This window comes from Gossypium hirsutum, chromosome A11, assembly GCF_007990345.1.
Source record: "Gossypium hirsutum isolate 1008001.06 chromosome A11, Gossypium_hirsutum_v2.1, whole genome shotgun sequence".
Classification (NCBI taxonomy): Eukaryota; Viridiplantae; Streptophyta; class Magnoliopsida; order Malvales; family Malvaceae; genus Gossypium; species Gossypium hirsutum.
This window is the reverse complement of record NC_053434.1, coordinates 121,077,643-121,104,921: the sequence shown is the minus strand read 5'-3', so window position 1 is coordinate 121,104,921 and position 27,279 is coordinate 121,077,643. Positions and strand designations below refer to the sequence as shown.

At 30.2% G+C, this 27,279-nt stretch overlaps 2 protein-coding genes across 2 annotated transcripts; both read left to right on the top strand.

The window, feature by feature from the left end:
- The first annotated feature begins 2,090 nt into the window (after positions 1–2,090).
- On the top strand, positions 2,091–6,130 carry LOC121203545 (haloacid dehalogenase-like hydrolase domain-containing protein 3). The gene is made up of 6 exons (XM_041080206.1): positions 2,091–2,560; positions 2,679–2,785; positions 4,194–4,302; positions 4,404–4,565; positions 5,016–5,189; positions 5,856–6,130. Exons 1-6 carry the CDS (start codon positions 2,270–2,272, stop codon positions 5,883–5,885), a joined length of 873 nt encoding a protein of 290 aa, XP_040936140.1. The 5' UTR covers positions 2,091–2,269; the 3' UTR covers positions 5,886–6,130.
- A 1,747-nt stretch (positions 6,131–7,877) lies between these two features.
- On the top strand, positions 7,878–24,085 carry LOC107925920 (kinesin-like protein KIN-7O). Its single transcript, XM_041080205.1, has 34 exons — positions 7,878–8,122; positions 8,223–8,312; positions 9,355–9,473; positions 10,539–10,652; positions 10,732–10,813; positions 11,233–11,300; positions 11,381–11,461; positions 11,608–11,753; positions 11,833–11,935; positions 12,762–12,842; positions 13,023–13,091; positions 13,177–13,236; positions 13,316–13,477; positions 14,342–14,398; positions 15,741–15,986; positions 16,067–16,132; positions 16,214–16,405; positions 16,542–16,646; positions 17,249–17,335; positions 17,551–17,697; positions 17,864–17,977; positions 18,109–18,195; positions 18,289–18,492; positions 18,571–18,744; positions 19,242–19,448; positions 19,576–19,665; positions 19,754–19,894; positions 21,356–21,453; positions 22,282–22,360; positions 22,450–22,593; positions 22,710–22,832; positions 22,934–23,059; positions 23,142–23,213; positions 23,415–24,085. Exons 1-34 carry the CDS (start codon positions 7,999–8,001, stop codon positions 23,643–23,645), a joined length of 4,089 nt encoding a protein of 1,362 aa, XP_040936139.1. The 5' UTR covers positions 7,878–7,998; the 3' UTR covers positions 23,646–24,085.
- The last annotated feature ends 3,194 nt before the right edge of the window (positions 24,086–27,279 follow it).

The following is a 27,279-nucleotide window of genomic DNA, read 5'->3' as shown; positions in this document are numbered from 1 at the left end:
TTTAATTTTATAACCATTTAAAAATATTTGCAACATAGTGATATATTACAAAATAATAATATAATAATGTAAATTTTAAATTTTATTTGTAGTGTATTAAATATTTTTCATAATTTTTTAATAATTTATCAAAAGTTAATACATAAAAAAAATTCAAAAGCAAATTAGCAATTCTTTTTGCTATTAAATTAAGGCCACGAATTTATATAAAAAATTAATTGAAAGTCGAAAAAAGAGATAAATTTCAAAATTATATATCAATTTTGATTTAATTTGTAATTGTATATATGAACTTTAATTTGGTGTAATTACACACATGAAAATTCTAATTACGGTTCAAATGCATACTTAAAACATTAATTTTAATTTAATCATACACATTTAAAGAGATAAATACATTAATTTTTTATATTGGATAAATATAATTATTTTTGTATGCAATATATAAACATAAAATAATGTTATATTAATGTATTAATAATTTATAAGAATCTGATCAAATCAAAATTTCATGTATAAATTACAAAAAATCAAAATTTATGTATAATTTCGAAATTTATCCCTAAAAAAAAAGTATTTAATGAGAAGAAATAAAAGCCCATAAATTATATTTAATAGAGCATATGAAGAATAAATTTAATGAACTCTTAAATATATTTAACAAATAACAATACTGCATTAAATTATAATTATTCCATGGATATACATGTGATTTTTATGCATAAGATTTGGCAAAAACATTTTTTAATTTAAATTAAAATCGCTGAAATTTAAGATTTAATTTGTATATTTTAATTTCTGATCAAATAGGTAATATTATTAATTATTTCGATTAATATATTAAGATATATTTTTCTTAAAAATAAAGGATAAATGAATTTAAAAGATTTTTTAAGAAAAAAATATTAACATTTTAATTAAAATAATTAAATGTATTATTTAATTTGACTAATTAATTTGAATAAAAAATTCCAAACTAGACTCAAATTTAAGCAAAGTGACAATATTTTTACCATAAATTGGTATTTTATTTAAAATTAAAGTTAGGGGTGACAAAAATAACAAAAACGGTTAATGTTGATCGACCTCGATCTTATACATGCAAGTTCCTTTATTTTTGGGAAATTAAGTTTCGAGGGGGCGGTTTCGCCATTAAAAATTTTAAGATAGACTTAGAGCTTGGTTTAGGTGAAATTTGCTCTACCTGTCTTGATATATTTACTAAAATGTCCCTTTTTAAATTTTATAATTATTTTTAAAATGTTTTTGCAACATATTTTAAATTTTTAAATAAATTTTATATATCATTATATTATATACTTGATTTAATTTTGTAAAATTTAATTAATTGCAAAACATTATCTAAAATTTTAGGACAAATCAAAACGATATCAAAAAAGTTATTTTGAGATCGAGATCAAGATAAAAATAGTAAATAAAATTCGAAATAGAATAAATTTAAATGATAAATTTTATCCTCAACATTTACATGTTTTTTTAGACTGACCCCAAACTTTTAACTAATTCTAACCGTTAACCTTTTAAAAAAAGTCATATTACTTTTTTTAAACGAAAATGCTAATTAAGACGTTAATTTTTTAATAAATTTTATTGGCAACCTACGTGAATGTCAACGTGTACTTCACATTGATACGATATTATTCTTACATCTCACATAAACAAATAATTTAAAAAATATAAAAAATTAAACAAAAAATTAAAAAATAGTATGAAGTACATGTGAGTTGCCATGCAAATCATCACATTTAAAAAATTAACATTTTAGTCTATTTTTCTATTAAAAAACAACATTTAAACTTTTTTGAAAAGTTAATGGTCAAATTTAATTATTTAAAAGTTTGCACGTGAAACTTAGTTAAAAAAGAAGAAGAATAAGGGCCAAATTGACAAACGATATAAACATTAAGAACTAAATTTATCATTATGCCATTAAATATGTAAATAATAATAATAATAAAAACACCATTTTGCCAATTACGCAATTACCATCCATAATTAAATTCATTGTCCCAAAGGATTTAATTAAATAAAACATTTCTAGTTAGTTAAAAGTGAACAAAGGATAACATAGTAATATTAATGAATCAGATTGGCATTTAAATCAAGTGACCTCGAAAAACAAATTTATTTGTTTCATTCAAAAACCTTCTTTCAGGTTCTTCTTCTGCTAATAGCTCTCTCTGCTTTGAACCTTTGTAAGTGAAAAAAAAAATCAAAAATCAAAAAATAGTTAAATGAAGCTTCAAAAATGGCGTTAATGGCAACTACACGAACCCAATTATCTAGGTTCTTAACCCGGACACTAACACGACCGGGATTTATAGCCTTCAACGGCTCGATTCGGCGGCCAGATGCACCACCGCTTCACCGCAACTTCTCCTCCTCCGCCGCAGCCGCAGCGGTGGTGCCTCAAAGAGAGCCGATGGGAGTTAAAGAATATGAGGATTATAGACGATCTCTTTACGGAGACATCACTCATAAAGCTCTCCTTGTTGATGCTGCTGGAACCCTCTTAGCTCCGTCTCAGCCTATGGCTCAGGTCCTTTTTTTACTTAATCACTTCCATTATATTTTAATTCATTGCGAATTTGCTGTGTATATCCGTGATCTATTGATGTTCATATAAAAATTTGTTTAAATTTTGGTTTTGGTTGTAGATTTATAGAGAGATTGGTGAGAAATATGGAGTTCAGTACTCTGAAGCTGAGATATTGAATAGATATCGAAGGGCTTATGCTCAACCATGGGGTAAATCTCGTCTCAGGTATATTGCTTTCTTTGTTACTTTCGTTTCTCTTCTTCTTTGCGTTTCCCTTTTGGATGGTTCTCATACTAAAAAGGTAAAAAAATAAATGTTAATTTCTTTGATTTTCTTATTCATGCCGGCATGTCACTTTCTCAAGAATGGACAGTTACCGTGCGTCAATCTTTTCTTTTAGAAGTGTTTTTTCTTTAAAAAAATATTTTTAAGAAATAATACTTAGCACATAATTTTATACACTGTTATTTCTTATTTGTCATTTCCTAAAAAAGTTAAGTGAATTATTAGGATTTAATTATTATTTATTATATAATTTGTGATAGTTAAATAATAAAAGAATTATGCCTATAATGTTTTAATTTAACGACAAAGTTGAGGTCCTCATTTTTTTTTTTGGTAAATGAGGTCCTCAATTTTTGAAATCCCATGTTCAGATCTTATTGTATCTAAACTACCGTGGATTTTCTTTAGATTTATTTTAATTAAAATCTATTATGTATGTGCTCTATTTAAATTTATTTTAATTTAATTCAAATACATTTTGACTATTAATCCGAGCATATAATATATATAATTATTTGGATTGTATTAATTATAATTGTGGTTGAATTAATAATTAAAAATTATACTTATAACCTCAACAAAATTAAAATTTTAATAATATTACTACGTGATATGATATAATCTGATAAGTTCTTTGTTAAGTTCGTTTTCATCAATTGACTTGTTTGTTATGTTCATAGATTGGTCATAAACTGTTTTTTTTTCTTTTTTAAAAAAACTGTATCTAACCATTTATTTATTTTTATTTGGGATATATATTATTATTTAAAACTTTGATTGAATTATTTTCATTTCCACCCATCAATAAGATCACAACTAGTTGTGAAATTACTAATATATTTTTTAATTTTACCAGCAACAAATATTATTTTGAGAAGCTTTTTTTTGCCTTTTATGTAAAATCTAAAAAAATACATAAGCATGAAGGGATATAAACCCTAAAATTCATAATATTCACTATAAGCGACATTTGTTTTTTATGTTAATTTCTTATAAATTTGTTATATAAAATTTTCTGTCCACATTAGGGATGAAGTCAGAAATCTTTTTAAGGGGACCAAGATTAATTATAGATTTTTATGCGAGTTAAAATGTAATTTCACTATTGTAGTGATTTATATCTTGGTAATTTTAAAAGGATTAAATCGAAATTCTAGCATTTTAAAGGAAGCAAACTATAATTTTAGCATATATTAACTTAAGATTTGTGAGTATGCTATAATCTAATATATTTAAATATAAAAATATTTTAGTAATTTTTAAATACAATAAAAAAAAAAACATACTCGTATTGAATCATATCTAACACGCACCTAAATTCGAGAAACATAATTTTGTTTTATTGCAGATATGTGAATGATGGGAGGCCCTTCTGGCAATACATTGTGAGTTCTTCCACAGGCTGCTCAGATGCTCAGTACTTCGAAGAAGTTTATAACTACTATACCACTGACAAGGTTGGAAATTAACTATTGATTATTATTTATAATTTGCAAGTATAATGATTAATTAAGTTTATGAATATATATATTTACCCAATTAATTGGTTTTTGTAAAGGCTTGGCATCTATGTGATCCTGAGGCTGAGAAAGTATTCTTGGCTCTTAGAAGAGCTGGTGTAAAGTTAGCCGTTGTCTCGAACTTTGATACTCGGTTAAGACCATTGTTGAGGGCTCTGAATTGTGAACACTGGTTCGATGCTGTTGCTGTGTCAGCTGAAGTAAGTGGCACTCCCTGTTTCTCTCTTTCCAACGAGTTAATGTTATGATTAAATTTGTCGAGTTGGATCAATATGGATAGGGTCGATTCGAGTTTTAAATGTTTCATATCATTTTGTGTTTAGATAATTTTATTTCGGGTTTAGGTCAATTCAGATCGTTTGGATATGTCAGTTGGGTATCATTTCAGGTTTAGGTCCATTCAAGATCATTTTGAGATATTATCATTTCGGCCTAAAAGTTTTACCTTTTTTTGGAGGCTAGAATCAAACTTCTGAAGTATTGTTATTCTAGCCCCCCAAACATTGCAGTTTTGTCCCACAAAAAACCATCTTATAAATATAAAATTGAGTCTCTAAATATTAATCATCATATATCATAGATATTGGATTTGGGTTGGGGTGTTACCAAAAATAAAACTTTGTTTACGTATTTGATTAAAAATTTAACAGGTAGAAGCAGAGAAGCCAAATCCAACAATATTTGTAAAAGCTTGTGAGCTGTTGGGCATAAAACCAGAGGAAGCAGTTCATGTAGGGGATGACCGTAGGAATGATGTATGGGGTGCCAGAGATGCCGGTTGTGATGCTTGGCTTTGGGGTTCTGATGTTTACTCCTTTAAAGAGGTATCTCCCAATCCCATAATTCATTCTTTTAGTTTAGGCTTAACTACAAAATAGACCCTCAATTTATACCCATTTTCTCACATGCGTGTTTAAAAGTTTTTTTTTTAAACAAAAGTAATGCTTAAACTATCGATTTTGTCTATTTTTTACTCAAAAAGTGTACATCGTACAATAGAAACGTGTCACATATCATGTTCTTATTCACTAGTATTAGTACAGTGTTTTAGGTAAAATGAGACAAATTAATAGTTCAATTATCACTTTTGATCAAAGAAATATGTAGGTAGCAAAAAAAAAAGGTATAGTTTGAAAGTGAATTTTATATTTAAGCCTTTAATTTAACAATATCAAATCCTCCCTATGTGTCTTTAAGTTTTTTTAATTTATTTCACTAAGTTTATTTGAGCTAAGCACCAATAGATCTAAATAACCCATTTAATTGTTTTTATATTCTTACAATAAAATTTAAATAAGCAAAATTAGTTTTATTATTAAAACTTTAATTTGAACCAGCTCAATCCAACCCGAATTAAAATTTGACCTTTTCAAGCTCGAGTTAAGTCGAGTCTACTAGGCCAATCAATAACTTGACCCTTAAACAAATCTACTTTTCCTCTTTCATTTATTTTGATAAAACATTTAGATGACCATCAAATTTTATGGCAGGTTGCTCAACGGATAGGAGTCCAGGTCTAGAGAATAATCATCAGTACTTGGAAGCTCTTGCTGCATATATGTATGTATGTATATATGCATGCATGTACACTGTACAGCTTTGTTTTGCAGTTGTTATGAGATACAGGCTTTTTACAAATTTTCTGTTTCATGTAGTGTGTGGAAAATGTATAAGATGTTGAGGCTATACATACATTTTGTTGTATGAGGTAGCTAGCATAGTTCAGGTCGAGAACATATAATATAAAGTTACTAAATTACCAGAACACAGTTTTTGTTCATCATTTGATCTATACTTGCTTGCAAATATTGGTACGTGCCTAAATTGGGTAAAAGTATTATAGAGACACTTATATTAGGGTATTTTGTTCCATTTACTAAAAAAAAATAGGTAAATTAGTCTCTGCGTGTTAGATCAAAGCATAAATTAATCATTTTTGTTAAAAATTTTAACTATTTGTACTAATAACAACTGACGTGGTTGACAGAATAATTATGTCACATGTATTTCATGCTAAGAAGCATGGATAAGTTTTAACAATACAAATTGATGGAATCTTTAACAGAAAAATCGGTTTACTTTTTAATCTAATGTACAATAAGTAATTAACAATTGAAATAGAAAGAGCAAAATACAATTCGATTCGTAATATAATAACCTTTATAATATTTTTACCACCTGAATTGTGAAAATCCATCGAGATTGAACCACGATTGTAGGAATATATATTGTTTCGGTCATAAATCGATTTCAAATAATATTTAGAAACGTACAACTTGTTTAAACTATTTTCATATATTTTGACATCTTTTGATATATTATTTTGATATTTGAAGTCAGTTTAACATTTTAAAAATTGATATTTATGTTTTAACATATAAATATGCATATAATTTGGGCATATTTCAATGCCAAACTAGAAATTAGATAATAACTATAAGTAATAAGTCATTTTTGGAAAGACATTGATATTGTTGTATATTAGTATTTGGTGTAACAAAAACGTTATATTCATTGGTTCAACAGTAATAAGATAAAAATTATTATTTGATATATAAACGGTATTTTTTAATGCTATTAATTTTCTTTTCATTTCTTTGATATGTAATAATTTCTGCTGTAATTAAGAAACTCCATTACCAATTTATTTAATAATAATAATTGTACATTTGTAAAAAGAAAATGTAACGAAATACAAAAAAAAAAGATTTGAAATATGAAAAAGTAAAAAGATTAAATCCCAATAAACAAAAGTAAATGGACTAAGTCGGTGATTAGTTTAACACCATCTTTGATATAATATAAAATTTTATTTTAACATAAATAATAAATTTAACTTCTTAATTCCCTGCAATAAAATGATAGGAACTTCTTAAAAAAGAAGAAAATATCGAATATTATTTAAGTAATAGTCTTATGCACAATGAAAATAATAAAGAAATAAAGAAATAATTATTTATATAATAAATAAAAAAGAGAAAAAAATAAATTAAAGGAAGTAACTAAAACACTAATAACAAAAAAAGAAGGTCGAGTTATTAAATAAACAATTAAATAAAATTTTATTAAAGATTAGATTATTAATATAATTTATAAAATTTATTGGCAAAAAACAATTTTTTAAATATTAATTATAAAAAAGAATAAAGTAACCTTTAGTCATTGCACTTTTTTGGTCCACATTAGCCACGAAATTTGATAGTTTTTCTCAAATTGGTACATAAACTTGGATTTTGTTATGGGATGATGATTGAAATTGTATCACGTCACCATCTAATTTTTTATTTAAAAAAATAGATTTTATATAAAAATTTTAAGTGATCACATGACACAATTTGAAAGTGTTAATTTAAGTTCAGGGACCTAATTAGAAAATATTTCTAAGTTCCAAGACTCTTGTGGAAAAAAGCGTAGGGACCAAGTTGAGAAAAGTTGTCAAATTCAAGGACTAGAGATTGCTTTATCCCAAAAGAAAAATATAAAGCATAGAACCATTACGGTAATTTCGGCACTCCCAGACTAGGCGGAAAATCTCCAAGGCGGGAAAATAAAAGCAAAAGTCCCAAATAGGGAAAATTTCAAATTCTTTAGCAGCAATTTTCCTCTCTGAACTGATAAACCGTGAAATTGGAAATGGAGAGAATTCATGTGACCGTACGGTCGAGACCGCTATCTTCAGAGGACGCAAAGACAAGCCCTTGGAGAATCTCAGCCAATTCCATTTTCATCCCCAATCACTCCACCAAGTTCGAATTTGGTACTAAATTTACTTTCTAAACAATCAATTGTTGAATTCTATTTTTCAAGTTCATTTTTCTTGTTTTTTTGGCATTTTTGCATTTTTTTTGAAAATCTAGATCGGATATTTGGTGAGGATTGTAAGACTGGAGAGGTTTACGAAGCTCGTACCAAAGAGATTGTGGCGGCCGCTGTTCGTGGATTCAATGGTACCGTTTAATTTATTTGATTTTGAAGTTTGAAAGTACGAATACTGGAAGACTTTCTTTATGTGTTTTAATAATAATATTAGGTTCCAACAAGTTGTTCGAATTTGGGTTTTGAACATATAATTTGGCTATTCTGGGGATCCCGGGGGGGGGGGTTGAGGTGGGAAATGCTTATTTTCTAACTAAATCCTATAGGAACCAAACTGGATCTGCCAGTTGGACTGGGAACCGGCTGGTACACTGATCCGAAACAAGGCAAAAAAACTGGTTGAACTGGATTTTATAATTTTATGAATTTCTTAATAATTTATTTGATTTGAACTGGATGGACTGGTTGAACCGGGAACCAGTGGTTAGAATTGTTCAACCACTGGTCCAGTTCCAAAAACATTGGTTGGAAACTTGGCATCAAACGATGCAGCTTGAATCCAGGTTACTAGTATTTATTACATTATCTTTGAGCCATCTATAGTCTCCTAATTCTGTATTGGAGCGAGTGCTTGTAGTTGTGGTGTTATCCCATGTAGGCTATGGTTACAGACTTACAATTTGCTCTGGTATTACAGTCACTTATCGCCAATTTGTTGTAGGCAATGCTTAATATGGTATCACAGTCACAATAACTTGTTACCGTGGCTTTTGTTATTTGTTACCCCTGAATGGTTTTGTCTCACATTTGTTAAGTTTAGAATTTGCTAAGGCCTTGTCTTTGGTTGGTTTTGGGTGCATGCTTACCGTTACTCACTCTAAGTATTAGAAGCTTTTTAGCATGAGCCGCCAAATATTAAGGAGCCTTTTCTAATGCTGAATCGGTGTCATGTATTATAGAGTTTTCAGTTAGATTTCTTTTCTTGAAATGCTTTTTCTTGAATTAGGTAAAAGAAAAAGCAAAAGAAAAGAAAAGAAAAAAGTGCTGTCTTATGCCTTGTCCTGTGATTTAATAAGTCTAATTAGTTGAAGTTAGTCTGATTGCATGAAAATTTGCGTTGTACTCATGATATGCGCCTCTTGTAGTTTCTCAAGTTAATTGTTTTTATTTCAGGTACAGTGTTTGCATATGGACAAACTAACAGTGGAAAGACCCATACAATGCGGGGTTCGGCTGCTGAACCCGGGGTCATTCCTCGTGCTGTGCATGATTTATTTGACATAATACAACAGGTAAGGCATACCAGCACTCATTAGCTATCAAAATATTGTGTTATGCATGCGTTTGGAACTTGAATAATCTATTTGGAAAATTTGAATGGAAGAAAATGAAATTAGAAGAATATATGCTACTGTTCTAATTATTGCAATGGTAAGTAATATTTTGATTTTTTTTCTTCACACGAAAATGTTTTTGGAGCCAAAACGCTTTTGGCACCATAAGCAATAAAGAAAAAGGTGGTTAAAAATGCATTTCAACCCAAATGTAAAAGCTAGAATTTCTAGCTTTCGCATTTAGAAAAAACACTTTTTAGACTCAAATAACATTTTAAACCCTCATTTATAATCCAATGTATCTTTATAATATTTATATTGGGTATACAATTATTTTGCTATTGAGATTTATTTCAAATTATAATATTATATATTGTATTTTTTTTAATTATTTTTTAATATTTAAAATATAGTTTATATATTCAAATTAAATTTTACAAACAATTCATATTAATTGTTTAAAAAATATTTAAAATTTATATTTTTATTGATATATCATAATATTAATGAACTTTAACATCATTTAGATGCATATTTTTTATTTTACAACATTATGTGTAAAATAGAAATTTTATTTTTCAAAAACATTTTTTGACAACAATACTAAACACTTAAAACTTAAACTAAAATTTTCAAAAGCACTTCTTTACAATACTTTCGAAAAGCAATGAAAAACAACAACGCAATTAAGAATGGGAATAGCTTGGTGCTTTGTAATTATTCTTGTGGTTAAATTGTTTGGCTTTTCCTCAGCTATTTGGGAAAGCTAATGATGATTTCATAAATTTTGATTTTTTATAACATTATGAAAATCTTAAGCTATTTTGTATTCAAATGATGAAGTTTCGGTTTGCAGACATAAAATAAGCAAGGGAAGTGATATCATGTAAACATACAAATACAAATTTCTTTAAATTTTAGATTGACTATTTAGTAACTGACTTTCTATGTTAAGCAGAATTTTCTTAAAATATTTTAAAACTGTGTTCATATGAAGGTGTTTCTTTTATTCTTTTGTTTCAGGATGTGGATCGAGAGTTTCTTCTTCGAATGTCTTATATGGAAATATATAATGAAGAAATAAATGACTTGTTAGCCCCTGAGCATCGAAAATTACAGATTCATGAAAGTATAGAGGTATTAAAATTCACAGTTCGTGTTTTCTACATAATTTCCTATTTCTTAGTAGTGAATAATTTTCTTTTCATAAATGTAGAGGGGAATATATGTTGCTGGCTTACGAGAAGAGATTGTTGCCTCTCCTCAGCAAGTGCTTGACTTGATGGAGTTTGGAGAATGTATTTCTTTCATCTTTTTGATGAACTTCACTTTTGCATGCTTTTTTTTTGAACTTCTGCATTTAGTTTATACTTTTTGAGTTAAATTGTGATTGGTGTTCTAATAAAAGATATTTTATGATGATTGTATTTGAAATAGAAACGGAGGAAATTGTGACAAAGCAAAAAAAAGAAAAAGAAAAAGGAAGAGTTAGATTGTAATTTTTTTTTATACAATGCTCACTTCTACCCATATTCCCTCTCCAACCCTTAAATCAGAGGATAAACGTGTTCAAGCGCGCTGGAACTCATATCATCCTAATTGTTGCAATAGCAACAGCGCCAATTGAACTATTGATCAATTGGCAGCTTATAAATTTTAATTTCTCTCCTTTGATTACATTCTTTTTATTTATTTATTTTTGTGTTCCAAAATTCAGCCCACAGGCATATTGGCGAGACAAACATGAACTTACACAGTAGTCGATCACATACCATTTTTCGCATGGTAAGTTATTAGTATTCTGTCATCTTAATTGTAATACGATTACACTTGCATATTTGTCTTACCGTAGTAGCCATATATAGATCATTGAGAGTCGGGATAGAACTGAAGACGGAGGTGGAGATTCAGTTAGTTCTTGCGATGCTGTTCGAGTATCAGTGTTGGTATGTTACTAAAATGAAAAACATATTTCTTCTTTTATGACTAATAAATTGATAAAATGTTTTGCTAGTTGTCAATGAGTATCTTGTTTAGTCTTATTTATGCTAATAACATTTGTTTTCAATTTTTTTTGTTCTTTTTCTTGTAGAATTTAGTAGACCTTGCTGGATCAGAACGTGCTGCTAAAACTGGTGCAGAAGGTGTTCGACTAAAGGAAGGTTCCCATATTAATAAAAGCTTGATGACATTGGGAACTGTGATTAAAAAATTGAGTGAAGGTGCTGAAAGTCAAGGGTATGTTCTTCTAGAATTTGAGAAATAAATTGAAGTGCTATTATTTTCAAATATTAATGACATTAAGAACATTTTGCAGGGGTCACGTTCCATATCGAGATAGCAAACTTACACGTATATTGCAACCTGCTTTAGGAGGCAATGCAAATACAGCTATAATATGCAATATCACACTTGCACAGGTAGTAATCATTAAAATCGTTTGTAGTTGATATCATCTTTGTGTATGTTTCACCAGAGCTTCATACGTTTCTCTTTATATGCATTATTAAGAGGCGAAGACTAATTTAAGTGGACAGCTGGACGTTGTCACTTGCTGAGTTTTCATAGAGTCAAGGAGTTATAAAACCTGAAAAAAAGAAGGATAAAGTGGGAAAGAAGTAAAAATGTCTGTTCAGTTCCATAATTTTGACATATGATTCTGATAGAAGGTTTAAATAGTACAAAAGACTTTTTACTTTTAAATTTATTATGCTTATAACATACCCATTTTAGGGTGACAAAACCCTGTACCAGCTGGGTTTTGACAACCCCCGGCACTATAAGGGATTTTTCATTTTTTCAAATTTGGTTCGGGATAGGTTTTAGTGAAATGCTCTTCTTTTAGTTTTAATTTCTTTTCATAAATTATAATTTCTTGTTTTTTTATTTTAAATTTATAAATATTTTTCATATATTTTAATTACAATTTCCTAATCTAATAAGATTTTGTAACATAAATTTGGTTTATTTTTATTTAATTATAAAACATTGTTTAAAATTTTGGGATGAGTCGGGTTGGCATCAAAAACTCTTTCCAGAGTTGGGGTTGGGGGGTATTGGATAAAACTTAGGGTGGGGCGGGTTCGGATGGTTGGGGCGAGCAAAAAACTGTTCTGCTGTGCCTGGCTGTCATCATTTTATTATTATGAATTTGAACTTTGTCAACATTTTTTGCTACTTACAATGTCATTTTTAGTTTATGTTTACTTGCAATGCTGCATTTTCATCAATCTCTTGTGACGGCAGATTCATGCAGATGAAACTAAGAGCAGTCTTCAGTTTGCAAGCAGGGCATTGCGTGTTACAAATTGTGCTCGTGTGAATGAGGTTTATTTTGATTTTCCTTTTCACATTTATTCTTGCTGCTGGCTTTGATGGTATTTCTTAGAACTCAGTGGATTGTCAAATCACTGGATCTTTGTGTGTTGTTATGGACCAAGTTCTTAATTCAAGTCTAACATGTATGTTAACTTGAATCTTACCGCTACTTGTTTTTTGGTGTGTTAGATATTAACTGATGCTGCTCTGCTAAAGCGGCAAAAGAAAGAGATAGAGGAGCTTCGAGCCAAATTGCAGGTTTGCAACTATGTTTGTGATTTCCTTGATGTCTGAAAAGAAATTTTCTGGAATAGTGACTCATTGAGTGTTTTGTTTGTTCCAGGGTTCTCGCTCAGAACATTTGGAAGAAGAGATACTCAATTTGCGAAACACATTATTGCAGGTATTTAGTTTTCACCTGATGATTTATTTATATTTCAAAGAATGTTTATGTTATGGAAGTTGCTAAGCTCATTTGACAGTCTGAAGTGGAGAGAGAGCGGATAGCTTTGGAACTAGAGGAGGAAAAGAAAGCACAAGTAGAACGTGAAAGGGTGTTGCAAGAGCAAGCTAAGAAAATAAAAAACTTGAGCTCTATGGTCTTGTACTCAAGTAGAGATGAGAGTCGAAATCAGGTTAAAAAGGTTTGTCTAAATAACTGTACCTTTTTCTATTTTGGATAGTTAACTCTCTTTCTCTTTCATTCTGCATGTTATTTGCTTTTTACATAAGCTCTCAAGTTTTGCTAGTTTATCTAATCCTGCTATCATAAGCTCATGCTAGAGCAATCAGATGAGCTAATTGTGTTTTAATATATAAAATGTGGAATGTAAAGGATTAGGTCATCTATAATGGAAACCTGAATTGGAGAATCATTAGTTTTGTGTGACAAGCATGATTTAAATTGGTTTGTAGATTTCAACATGATGAACTGTATTTTTTGAGGGGTTAGTTTGGATTTTTGAAGTCCCAATTTTTTGTTTGAATTTGATTAGATTTTAAATGGATCTGATTTTAGGTCAAATATATTCTAAATTTTAAAAGGCCCTAATCACATATTTCAATTTATCTTTTTAAGTTAGTATTACAATTTCAGCTAAATTGCAGTTCTCTCATCAAATCTAAGATTAGTTAAAAGTTCAATTTCAACTTCTAGATCTATCCAAAGTCCAAAAGAACGGTTTAGAATTCAGAGTTATAAGCAAAAAAATTTTAAATCCAACTGTAAATTTAAATTCTTCAGTTCAACCTAGAGAATTTTGGGATTATGAATTTTGCTATCTAAATTCTGATGGAGTTGTACTTTGAGTACATCAAGTAAGGGTTTGCAGATAAACCTTGCAACTACCAAATATTGTACTTGATTTAAAGTTTAGTATCTTAGCATTGTTGCGTGGTTTTGTTGGATGTATTCTGCATATATCATAGTTAGTCTGCTCTCATATACATACATGCATATCTTGCCTATTCATCTTAATTCTTGATTGAGTCATTTGTTTGGGCTATAGGAAAAGAGGCGAGATACATGGTGCCCTGGAAATCTTGCAAGGGAGGCTGTTAAGGAGGTAACTTTTTATGTTTCTTGCTTCTATCTGGGTAAAAAACTTGGGCATTGTAATATACTTGAATTTTAAAATTTCTTATTTCCTTATGGGTCTGAGCTGATCAATGTGAAATTTATTGTACCTCACATACATGATAATTGATGTAGGGGTTTTGCTAGTTTGATTGTGCATAATAATGTGTTTTTGTGCAAAAGGCTATGATGTTGGATTCCTTTGATAGGTAAAAGTGTGAAATATTTTATGATGATATAAGCACGTGGAGGACATTGATGATTGCAAGATTTTCTTCTTTTTTCTTCTTGTTGTTTTTGGATAAATCTACTGTATGGGGGACCAGAATGTTGTATTTGAGAAAAAGTTCACTGTAGGAAATTTGTTGGGATGACATGGAACTTTTGTTTCTATCCTCATCCTCCTCTTAAAACCACTCATGGTTTTAAAGAACTAAATAGGTTATAGGAAACTTCTGCATACTATGGTAATCGGGTCAAGTGTGAGTGCCAGGTACCAGCGTATGTCTGACATGAATATGGTCAATCTTTATTTTTGAAGTTTTTCATTACATTTAGAGGGATGGATCTCCCTTTCTAAGCTGTGCTAGAAATATTATCTTCAAGGAAAAGAAGACCTGGAGCTACACTGGCTGTAATCTGTATAGGATAATGGTAGACATTTTACGAGAAGACTTGTTATTCTACATTCTAATTGAATATAGTATGTTAAAGTTTTTGTATCATTAGATAGTCCGTATTAATTAACGAATTTGAAAGGCGGTTCCAAAAGGTGAAAATTGCTTTTTGGAGACATCTCTTTCTTGTTTGTCCACTATGTTGATAAAACTGGACTAACTTAACCACTGCTCTACAAGACATATTCATAAAACAGGGGTTGAGTTGATGTACATTAGTTTGATATTGGTTCCTACTTCCTATCATACTATGGTATATGCATTTTGATTATCTATGATATGTTATTATTTTAGTGGCTTATTGCTTTGGTTGAATTGAATTCCGCGACATGGATCTAAATTGTTGTCCTGGAATCAGAAGGCTTGATGTTTTGATCAGTTGTTATTCTGTAAGATGCATGGTAACAGAAAATAAGTATTTTAAAGGAAAAATGGGCTTCTTTCATGCGGAACTCCATGTGTGTAGGATTGAGGAAGTTTCTATCCCCATAGGCAGGGATGAGAAGAGTAACTGCGACCTTTGTCAAGTAGTGACTTTCAGTGTCTGGCTGCCTGCCCCGCTCTGTTTCTGTTTGCTGGAAAAATATTCTTGTTGTGCTAACAATCAATCTTTTCTCATTGGGTGCCTGCTAACATTAATTTTCTGTGCTTTAGGCCTGCTCAAGTGTTCAATCAAACTCATCCGCACTTAAACCAACTGAATCTAAGCGTTATATGGGACCACTTCTTGCTTTTGAGGAGTTGGTGAATGAAAATGAAACTGAAGATGACTACCCATGCAAACAAGATGAAGATTGTAAGGCTAGTGTATTGGAAGATTGTACTCTTCCTGATCCATGTGCGTTACTGCATGTAACAAACAGGAGAAAAGGACAACCAAGAAAGAAAAGCTCCTTTGTGGTTTGTAACTTTGTATTGTGCATTTTTGTATAGATGTCCTTGAATTGAACTTTTCACCCTCATATGTATTATTGGTTCAGGAGGACAGCGAATTAATGGAACTGCAAACAGAATATGAGGATTTGATTTTGAAATATGAAACTCAGGTTACTCATTATACTTGTTAATTTGCAATGAATTTGCACACAAAGTCGTCATTCTGTATTCTGATTCCTTTCTTTATGCAGAGAACCATGAGTGATATACAAATTGATTGCTTAATGAGAAAGCTGGTTGAGGCCGAATCCCTTCACAATATGAAACATAGTGAGTCTAGTGACCATTCTGCATTTCACGCGAACAAAACAAATTATGCTGACAAGAATATTGGGTTGAGGGAATCTGAAGCTATTCTTGTGATCAAGCAACTTCAAGAGAAGGTTTATTTTATTATTTTTAATAATTATCTCTCCCTCTCCTTTTGTCCCCTTAAATCATCTTTCATTGCAATCGTCAAGAATTTGTAGATTGATGGTTTATTTATTGTCTATTTATGTATATTTTTTTACCTTTTAGATTGAGATATTGGAAACAGAAAAGTCTTCAAGCCAAGAAAATCTGAATTGTCTTGTCGAACTTGCTACAGAGCAGAATATAAGTGCGAGGGAGAAGTTTGATGAGGTAATAATTTAACCAATTATTTATGACCATCATATGCTTATCCTGTGGGTAGCTGGCAAGCTATTATCTGCTTCACTCATTTTTGCTGTCTGTAATCTGCTGGAATTACTTAAGGACTCCTGAAACTTTTTCATGTATTAGTTGCAAATTGATAGGAAAGTATCTGTATAATTTGTGGACTGCTTTTGTTATGGAGTTGATATATGTATATTAATAATTTATTTTCTAGTTGGAGTTTTTATCAAGATCAAATGTAAGGCATTGAACTTTAATGATTTTTGTCTCTTCATGAAACTTCCAATGATGCCAAAGATCATCTTTAAAAGAGGTTCTGCACACATGTCTATCATGGACTTCATTAGCATCTTTTGCTCGTTAGTGGTTGTATCAAAGTTATCTAGTACATTTGCATCTATTGTAGTTAATTGGGTGGATTGTTAGATATTAATGACTTTGTCAAATGTGCATGTATCCTAATGAGTATGCCAGTATCACCTTTATCATTTAACAGTTGAACCTTCTGCTTTTTATGAAGCTATGGTATGGTTTGTTTTCTTCAATCTAGTTTCAAAACAGTTTCTATTTGGTGCAATACTTTATAGCTTTGCAAAGAGCTTCTTAATGCACGAGAGGAGACTAGAGTGGCTCGTGAAGAACTTGCCTACAATGAATCTGGGGGAAGAAAGAATGTAAGTATTCTATAAATTGTGCATGTGTGTTTATGTAAGATTTTATGCAACCTTTAATGTGTGCATGCGTGTCTTCATTTTTGCATGCATTTCTTCATTTTTGCATGCATTTTTCCTTTTCTCTTGTTAATAACATCGGATACACAGGTTCTTTATCTTGTGTGAATAATCTAATGTCAAATGCATCAAGTTGATTTTGGGTCTTTGCTTTCTAGGGGGATTGCGATTTTGTAATTGAGCTGTCAAAGGAAGTAGAAGATCTGATTTCTGAAGCTCAAGAGTCAAAAGAAGTAGCTCAAAAGCTATCATCCCTTGTGGATGAGGCTTTTCAGAGTTTTTCTGCTACAATTAAGGAATTTCTTGTGAGTAATCCTGAAACATCTTGGGAGAACCTCCCTTCCTATCAGCAGTAATGTTTTTTGAATGATAATTCTAACTTTGAAAGATAACTGCTAAAGTCAATTTTTTTACTATTTGCACTTGCATCCTATCTCCATCTCATTGTTTAGTTTTATGCATTTTATCCAGGATTTCAAGGATATGATGTGTCAGAGCTCTGAACAACAAAAAATAATTATTACAAATACCAAGGAATTACAGAATCGTACACATCAAAGGACTTTGAAGCTTGAAAATGATAAGGTGAGACACATTGCATTCACATGCTCAAACAGTGTATTCTCTGAATTGCATAAAAACTTATCTATTATATGAAATCATTGTCAATATCTGGATTCCAAGATAAAATATGTAAGCTGATGCCTTGTTTGCAGCTTCTCTTGCACAACCAATCCATTGATCTGCAGAAGCAAGTGCAGGAACTAAGAGAAAAGGCTAAAAACCATGAAGCGTCCTTAACAGTGAGATTTTTATGTCTCATTTAACAATTTTATAATATACATAGCATCTATGAGTGAGAATACCATTCTCTGACATGAGCAGTCTTGTTTCAGGAACTCTTTGAAAAGCATGACATGGAAAAATTGGAGTATCTTTCTCATATTCAGAGTCTTGAAAAGGAAATGTCATATCTTTCATCAGGTTCCATGGCAAGAGAAAATCAGAGTTTGAGTAAAGATCTTGAGAAAACAAAATTGAAGTTGAAAGACACCGAATCCAAGCTTAAGAATATCATCCAGGAGAAGACAAAACTTGAGGTTCAATGCCAATTGTTTTGAATTTTAAAGTTTGACTTGACTAAGTTACAATCTATATTAACCTGCTTTCATTTCTAGGGGGAGAAAGCAATTGCTGAACGAGAGATCAAGCGATTGCTTGGTCAAAAGACTCTTCTTGAGCGTGACATCAACAAACGCGAATCACTAGCTGGTAGGAGGCGTGATTCAGTTTTTGATAGGAATGCAAAGGTGTTTGATCCAAAAAAGGCAAAAGCTGAACAGATAATGCAGGTGATGAAGATGCATCTTTTTTTCTTGGTTCTGTAATGAATATCTAACTGCAAAAGGCAAGTAATTAAATGTGGTAATTCTGAATGGAAATTAAACATTTGGCCTTTTTCTTTTCTCTGCATTTTTCTAATAATGAACTTATTTTTCCAGTGAGTCCAAGTTACAAGATCTAACTGAAACCAGGCAGTTCTTTTTTGTATAATCCTTATATACTTCTATGTGATATTTTAATATATCTATCTCTTCATGAAACTAACTTGCAGGGTGGTTTTACTTAGTGCCATAAATTTCTAGTATAATATGGAATGAACTAAAATGTCTTAAGAGTTTAATGTGCTTGGTTTTGTTACATAGTAATTATGATACTTTTTCTCAACTATGAAGAACAAATCAACAGACATCTTTCCATAGCTTACAGATCCAGTTTGTTACTTATTATCTAGTTTTATTTTTCTCAACTTAAAATGTGAATCCTATTTTTATTTTTCTGCTCTTAGGAAGATTATAAAAAGTTGGAGGTTCTTGCTTTTGAAATGGAGACAACTATAGCTTCCTTGGAAGAGGAATTAGCAGCTGCACGCAGGGACAGGGAAGAGGCTATATCTAGAAGTGAAGATTTGGCTTTAGAATTTGAGGTCCTGACAGAAAAATTGGATATATCAAGCTCAGAAATAAATGCTCTGCAAGAAGAACTTTCTAGCCTTGTGAGCTTCGTGTGCTTTCCTCAGTATATCCCCTTGGTTTCTCAACTTTTTTATCCCTCTGGAAGGTTAAATGGTGGCATGCTTATTTTTGTTTAAATATTAAATGCAACGTTCTCTTTCTGCACAGAAACTTAGTTTGGAACAATCTAATTCTAGCCAGCAAGGAATGGAAGCCTCCATTAAGAGTTTGCTTGCAGAAAAGGAAGAATTGGCAATGGTAGTCTAATATCTCATTGGTTATGAAGAACGCTTTGTGTCTTTGGTAGTCTAATTGTGTTTGTTTGACCGTGCCTTCGATATTGCAGCAACTTACTAATTCACTATTGGAAATGGAGGAAGAAAAGGCAATACAGTGTGCTAGAGAGAAGGCTTCAATTGAAGCTATTGAAGAGAAAAGAAAGTTATACAATTCTGAGATAACATCGTTATCAGAAAAATTGTCTGAGGTAAGAGTCTTAAGTTTATCATTGGAGATTTTAGAACTTTAGTTGAATTATTGAAAGTGGCTTACTTTTTAATTTTGCAAGTTTTTGTTGATTAGCAATTTATTTATTTTCTGTGTAGTATTTTTCTATATTATTTGATCTTTCATCATGCTATTTCTTGCACCGCAGTTAACAACTTGCTTGTGGAATTTGTGATTTGCCATATCTTTTTCGATCTCATTTTGTGTCTTTCATAACTGGAATTGTTATAATACTTCTTATCTTGTGTGGAAGACTGCAAAGGTCTCAGTCTCTTTCATTCATTATCTTTTTTGATCAGGTGCTCTCACTTTGCCAATCCAATTTCTTTTTATGGTAATGTTTAATTCTTAGTTGTTTTGCTGCTGGAGATGCATCTCAGCGGAAGTTGAGCTCCTTCAGCATTTAGACCTGCATGACATGCATATACTAACTCTACTAGTTTGACTATTTATCCGTCTATTAATGTTTTTTGATATTCTATCTTTGCTGTTGGAGAATCTTATGGATTCTTTACATGTAAATATGATAGTGCTGTAAATCTCCTATTATTTAGCTATAATTGTTCTGGATTTGTAGTCATAGACTGATTTGTAGGGATAGGCTAATTTTTGTTATTAGATCCTAATTTCTTTCCAGAATAACTATTGTATGTTGTATTAACAGAGGCACATAGCTATCATTTGGAATAAGAAACAGTAAAAAATTCTTCATGTGCCATTGTAATATTTTACTTCAGTGCCGTTTTGATTGCAACTATAGGATTGATCAATCCTTGCATTCATGGTATTTTGCGTGTAGGTAGGGATGGGTTTTATTGGGTGACATCGTTGGTTGATGCTTCTTCATTGAAGTGTCTTGTGTATAGATGGAAATTAGACGGGACTCAGTAGGGTCATTTCTGGTTCTAATTGATTAAGCAAGATGTAATTCTGAACATGGAGTATTAGTAAAAACCAGTTTTGTTTGTGCATAGGCCCTGCAACCCTTTTGGGCGAGGCAAATTTAATCAGACACATGCTTGGTGCACCTAGGCATACGTTTTTGTAAGGCAGTATACATATAAAAGGCACTCTTGATGGAAGTTATCTTTAATTTGTTTTATTTTCATTAAATGTACATTGACTAGTAAAGAGGATGATTTCAAACTCTATATTCAACCGCAGAAGAAAAAGAAGAAAGGATGCATATTGAACATCAAAAGGAAAAGAAATATTTGCAGGATAAACCGAACCAATTTTTAGTTTACTGTCAAAATCATATGTCTTAAACTTTTTGTATTTATATGTGTATAGACAGGGAAGACAATGCACAAATATATATGTTTTGCTTTGATTCACTCAAGCGAGCACTTATATTTCATGTACATTTGTTATCATGGTGTTGGATGTTAAAATCTAGAACGAACATTTGTTAACATGATTATGATTTTGTTTTATATAGGTGACGGAAGAATTGGAGTTGTGCAGAAAAGAATGCAATGACCTCAGGGAAAGATTAACAGACTGCGATGAAAGAGCAGAACTGGAGAAAAAATGCAGGTTTGTCTCCTGGGTTTCTTTATTGTATGCTTTTAATGGAAACTTGGTTGTATTACATGTGGTAGCTACAATAGACGAAAACTTTGTTTTGGATGCTAAATTAAACAAATCCGAAGTTTTCAAAATAATGAAAAGGTGCTTGGAGGGATGTGTAATGGCAAAGTTGATGGGGGGAATGATATCTGCTGCAATATTGATCTAAGTCTAACAGACTTAAATATTGTGCTAGATTATATATCTAATTGAGTGGATATGAGTTTTTGGTGGGTGTTTAGTGCTATATTTGTTAGATTACGCATAATCCCTTTTGTATAAACCTCTCTGAATACATTGTTCTATTCTATCAACTCTTCTGGTTTAATGCATGATACGGCATCTGTTTCTTTCTATATGAGTTTGACAGAAAGTTAATAGAAGGATAGTAATTTCTAGTAGGGCTCTTGTGCCACCTCATTTCTGTTTTTTACACTAAATGGAGCATTTGATTTTGTTTAGAGAAGGGATAAAGCAACATTTAGTCCTTGAACTTGGCAACTTTTCCTAACTTGATCCCTGAACTTTTTTTGGTCCCTATGATGATGTGGCACAATATTAGAGGGCCATGTCATCACATGGATTAACATCGGGAAAAGTTTCCAGGTTCAGGTATTAAATGTTGCTTTATCCCTTTAGAAAAATATGAAATACTGTCCCCAGTTGAAATTATTGTACCTAAGGTTCTAGCATTTTTACATTGCCCTTTTTTGCTATATTTATGAGTATCTAGCTTTTTACACCCTGAAATTATGGTTGTGAAGTTAATTAAAAAGCCACTTTCTATTATTGCAGTATTGAGAAGTCTTTGGAGATTGACCAGCTTAAAAGTGACATAGAAAACATTTACGCCGAAAGCAAACAAACCCAGCAAGTAATTTCTGTATCTCATCATGTGCTCATAATCAAAACACAACATAATATCATTAAGGGATGCACAGTTAACACTAATTTTCATTGCAGACACTGAAGTCAAACGTGGAAAAGCTTTCTTTGGAGCTTCAACATGCGCAAGAGGAACTGAGTATTATCAAAAGAGAACGAGACAATTTATCAGCCAAAATTGAACAGTTGGTCTCTGAGCCTCAGCTCTCGGACGAGCTCCAGGTTTTTGTCTTCTGCACATTGCAAAATAATCTATCAAAAACAATCATAAGAAATCATCATTTTAAGAACTGGTAATTATTTCTTAGAGACTGAAAAGTTTAATTCATTCTTTGCAGATTCTTCAAAATCAACTTCTGGACATTTCAACAGAAAGGGATGAACTAAAGACACATATCGAGGAACTGACCAGCAAATTATCCTGCCTCGAAAAGGAAAATCTTAAAAACGATTCTAATGAGGTGGTTGGTTATTTTTAAAAATGACTCTTTTCTTGCTAGCAATCTAACTAGGTTGGGAATTTATTTCTTAGAGACTGAAAAGTTTATTTCATTCTTTGCAGAATCTTAAAGATCAACTTCTGTACATTTCAAGAGAAAGGGATAAACTAAAGACACAAATCGAGGAACTGACTAGCAGATTATCCTGCGTCGAAGCGGAATATCTTAAAAATGATTCTAATGACATGGTTGGTTGTTTAAAAAATGACATTTTTTTTCAATCTAACTAGGTTAGGAATTATCTGATATCATGGGAGATTCTTTTGACAGTTAGTGGAGGCTAAAGTTCGAGTCGAGGAACTGGCTAGCAGATTATCTTGCATGGAAGTCAAGATGCATAATGTAAGTAGCTGGCTAACTGCACACACTTTCATTTATCGGACACGCATCAATTTGATAATTACATGGAATGGATGATGCTAAATACGAACTCTCTTGTCATCCTTTCATGCGAGTAACTCAAACCATTTCCAGGTAGTTTCCGATTATTTTCCCTGTTCTCCATCTCTGACACTATAGTACATTCTTTTTGTTTTTATACAGGATCATGTCAACAATGGTAAGGAAATGGCAAAACTTAGAATGAGGCTTCGTGGAACGCAAGCGCAGTTGGACGCTTTCCGTTACCGATACAAAAAAGCCATGGATGAGTCGGATATCATGAACCGGAACTTCGAGGAAGCTTCGACGAACTTGAAGGAAAGGTTAGCATCAAAGGCAATTGAGGTACTCAATCTTAAGAAGCAGCTTGCTTCTGCAGCCTCAAGCCAGTAATCCAATCATCTCTCCCTTCCCTTGTAAGTGTTTCAAATTTAATAACTTTAGAACTGCATTATTTTTTGCACTGATTAATAGGTCATTTTAGATTGTCTTTTTGCCCTTTTGAAATGCGTAGTTGATAGTTTTTACCACGGGGGCAAAAAAATGTCTTTGATTCAAACACCAAGTTAACTAGTAGTATATAGTAGTACATTTAATAAAATTATTTTTCTTTTTTAAAATAAAATTATATAAATCACTAAATAGCAATTAAAATAGAAAAGGGGCAGCCCCCTTTTTTTTAAAAAACTTATTCTATTAAGCTATAAGGTTAAAATATGTTGTTAGTCCCTGTAATTTAAATTTTTTACTCTTTTAATTTGTAAATCCTATTCCAATAAGTATAGTTGATAATTTTTGTCAAAATTTATCAATTTATTATATTCATTTTTTGTCAATCATATGTCATGTCATTTAAAGATAGCTTAATCTAAATTTTAAAATGATAAATTTTGACAGAAAATACTCAAGAGTTTAGTGATTTGATTGAGATTTTTAAATAAAAAAGAACTTAATATTTTTAAGTATAGATTAATCTCAAATTTTGTTAAAATATAAATTAAGTATAGATTAAAATGTAGCCTTTTAATTTTTTATTGAAAGGTGAAATGTATTTTTTACATTTAAATTGAGTTTAATTTTTGGGTTTATATATTTTAAAATTCAATTAATTTGATTTTAGTTTTTCAAAACTGAAACTGACCAAATACAACCGTTTTATCTGACTTTTCAAACCGGTTTATAATCGAACCGACTAAAACTGATTAAATTAAATCGAAACCAATCGATTGGATGGATTTTAATTAGTTTAACCTGATTTTTGTACATTCCATCTTTGAGATATAATCATTTTTAGAACCATTGAAAGTTTACTTTCATCTTCCTCACTTATTACCTTGCCTATTAATATTGTTAATGAAGGTCAATAATATATATTTTGCTAACAGAAGAAAAAAAAGGAAAGTAATTTCTTTTTAATTTGAAATTATGCCATTGTTGTTAGATGATGATATGGTGGTGGATGTGTGTACATTTAAGATTGAAAATTCGAAAATTAAAATTTTTTATTTCTTAAATGAAAATGAATCATGTATTATACAAAATATCAAAAATTATGAAAATGAGGAAGTATCTATTTATGTCTGTATAAATTAAAGTAATTTTACATCTTTTCATAATTTTTTATACAATTAATATTTTAATAATCTAAAATTTATATAATTATGTTTGTTATGTATGTAAAATTTTGAATTGATCTAATATTTATCATATTACTTTAAAAAAGTGTATATATTAATATTTATTGAATTGTTGAATTTTTTTTACATGAAAAAATAGTTAGAAATTTTTAATTTATGTCAAATTTAACATATATGATTTATACGAATTGAACATGATTTATGATGGTTGGTTCATTAAAACGATAATTGTTAAAAAAATTATAAAAAAATATAAATTTATTTTAATTTTACACCAATATAAATAAATTTCAAATTTTTTGAATAAAGTGTTCAAGATCTACAATAGAATAAACCATTTTTTTCCTCTGTTTATGCCCACTTAGCAAATCTATCTTGTTGAAATTGAAATTTAAAAAAAAATACGGAAAAAAGTCACCGGCATGACCACGACTGGCAAATCTAGAACAAGTGGACCAAATAAATAACAAAGTAAATATATGTTAAATAAATGACACATTATAGTTTTTTTAATTATGTTTGTGAAGAGTGGATAAAATAATACTTATATGTATAATATTAGATAGAGGTTTTAGCAGTTCAACTGTGTGATTAGTGATTGACAAATGGTTATATTATATAAAAAGTAGTTGATTGAGTTCTAATCATAAATTTCATTAAAATATTTTTATTTTAAAACATAATTAATATTATTATAAATATATTTCTATTTTATTATATTTTTATATAATCTTCTTACCATTTGAAAATTGAATAAAAAAGTAATAAATTGATATAAAAATCGGTGCCATTCTATTAGTAATAATTTGTTAATATATATTTATAGATATGCTCTTTTAATATGAAATTTATCATCAAAATCTAGTATTTATAAAATATATTTTCTAATTATTTTTATTTTTATATATTTTTAGAAAAATAGAATTCATAGTATATATTTTAATTTTATATATTAACTATAGTTTCATTTCATAAGATTTTTAATCTATATTTAATTTAATAATAAAATATAATGTAAAATTTCGAAACAAGTTAAATAAATCTTTTCAATATCAAATCGAAGTCCATTAAACAGGTATGATCATATCTCTTAATATTACATAAAAAAAAGATCCTTTTCAATATCTAAGTGAGACAATTTTTTTAAGCAAAAATGGAGCTGCTCTGAGTGTGCTGCCAACTTGCCATCCATATAAGCGGCTTTCATGAGGCACGTGGCGTAGTTGTTTAGGCATGCGCAAGCAAGCAAAAAGCCTGCTTAAGCCTCCTGCATGGCATTTCACCTCATGAGCAATTCATAAGCCCATATTTAAGTTAAAAAATAGTAACTTACTTTATTATTATGTTGTCATTCATGTTATCAAAGAATGTTGGATTCCAACATCAATCTTTTGAATCACCCTTTTTAAAATGATCATAATAATATTTTAAGGAATACTTAGTAATATAAAATACAATACTAAATTGTTAATGAGAAGTTGTAGATTTTTGAATATTTAAGTTCGAGTTTTATTATGTACGTAAGTTATAAATGGGTTTTGTTCGATTCTTCTTTATTCTTCGTCTATTGTATTTTATATTAATTTGATTCTACATTATAATTGTTTACAAGTATAGATAGTGGCAGAACCAGAAAGTTTTTTTGAGACGGAATTAAATTATATATTTTTATAATAATAAAAATGCGATTTAAGTATAGAACAAAACCTACACATGCATACCCACCCGGTAAAATGGAAGATCCATATATCGCAATTACGTATAGTAAGACTCGAACTTAAAAATTCTAAAACTCATGATCTCCACTTTTAGGTTATTTTACCAAAATGACCCAAAAAAATAAATAATTACAAAATGATCCATGTTAAAAAACAATCATCCAAATAACTTGAAATGAACAGTAAAATAGGGTTGGGGGGACTTAATGACGACACCACCTTGACTTTGGACCCAACCATTGCCTGATGATTATGTTAGGCTTAGAAAAATTAATTTTTGGGCTTGGGGGACTTAATGGCCGGCACCTGGGTATTTTTTTTTCATACAACATCACACTGGTATATATTTATACCAGTTTTTGAAAAAAAATTTGGTTGGGGGATAAGTGGCTGACACCACTTTATTATATTAAAAAAAACAATTTTTTCTTTTATGCTTTTTTTAAAAATTTTAAATTTTATTTTATTTTTCATTCTCTTCTATTTCTACCTTTGTTTTCCTTCATCCTCCATTTCTTTTAACGTAGTTTTTCTATATTTTCCATTTGTTAAAACTAGTCCCTATATTTTTATTTTTTTGAACAATTTAATTTTTTTGAGTGAGACGAGCTTATGGACTAGTTTTAATAAACGGAAAATATAGAAAAACTACGTTAAAAGAAATGAAGAAGG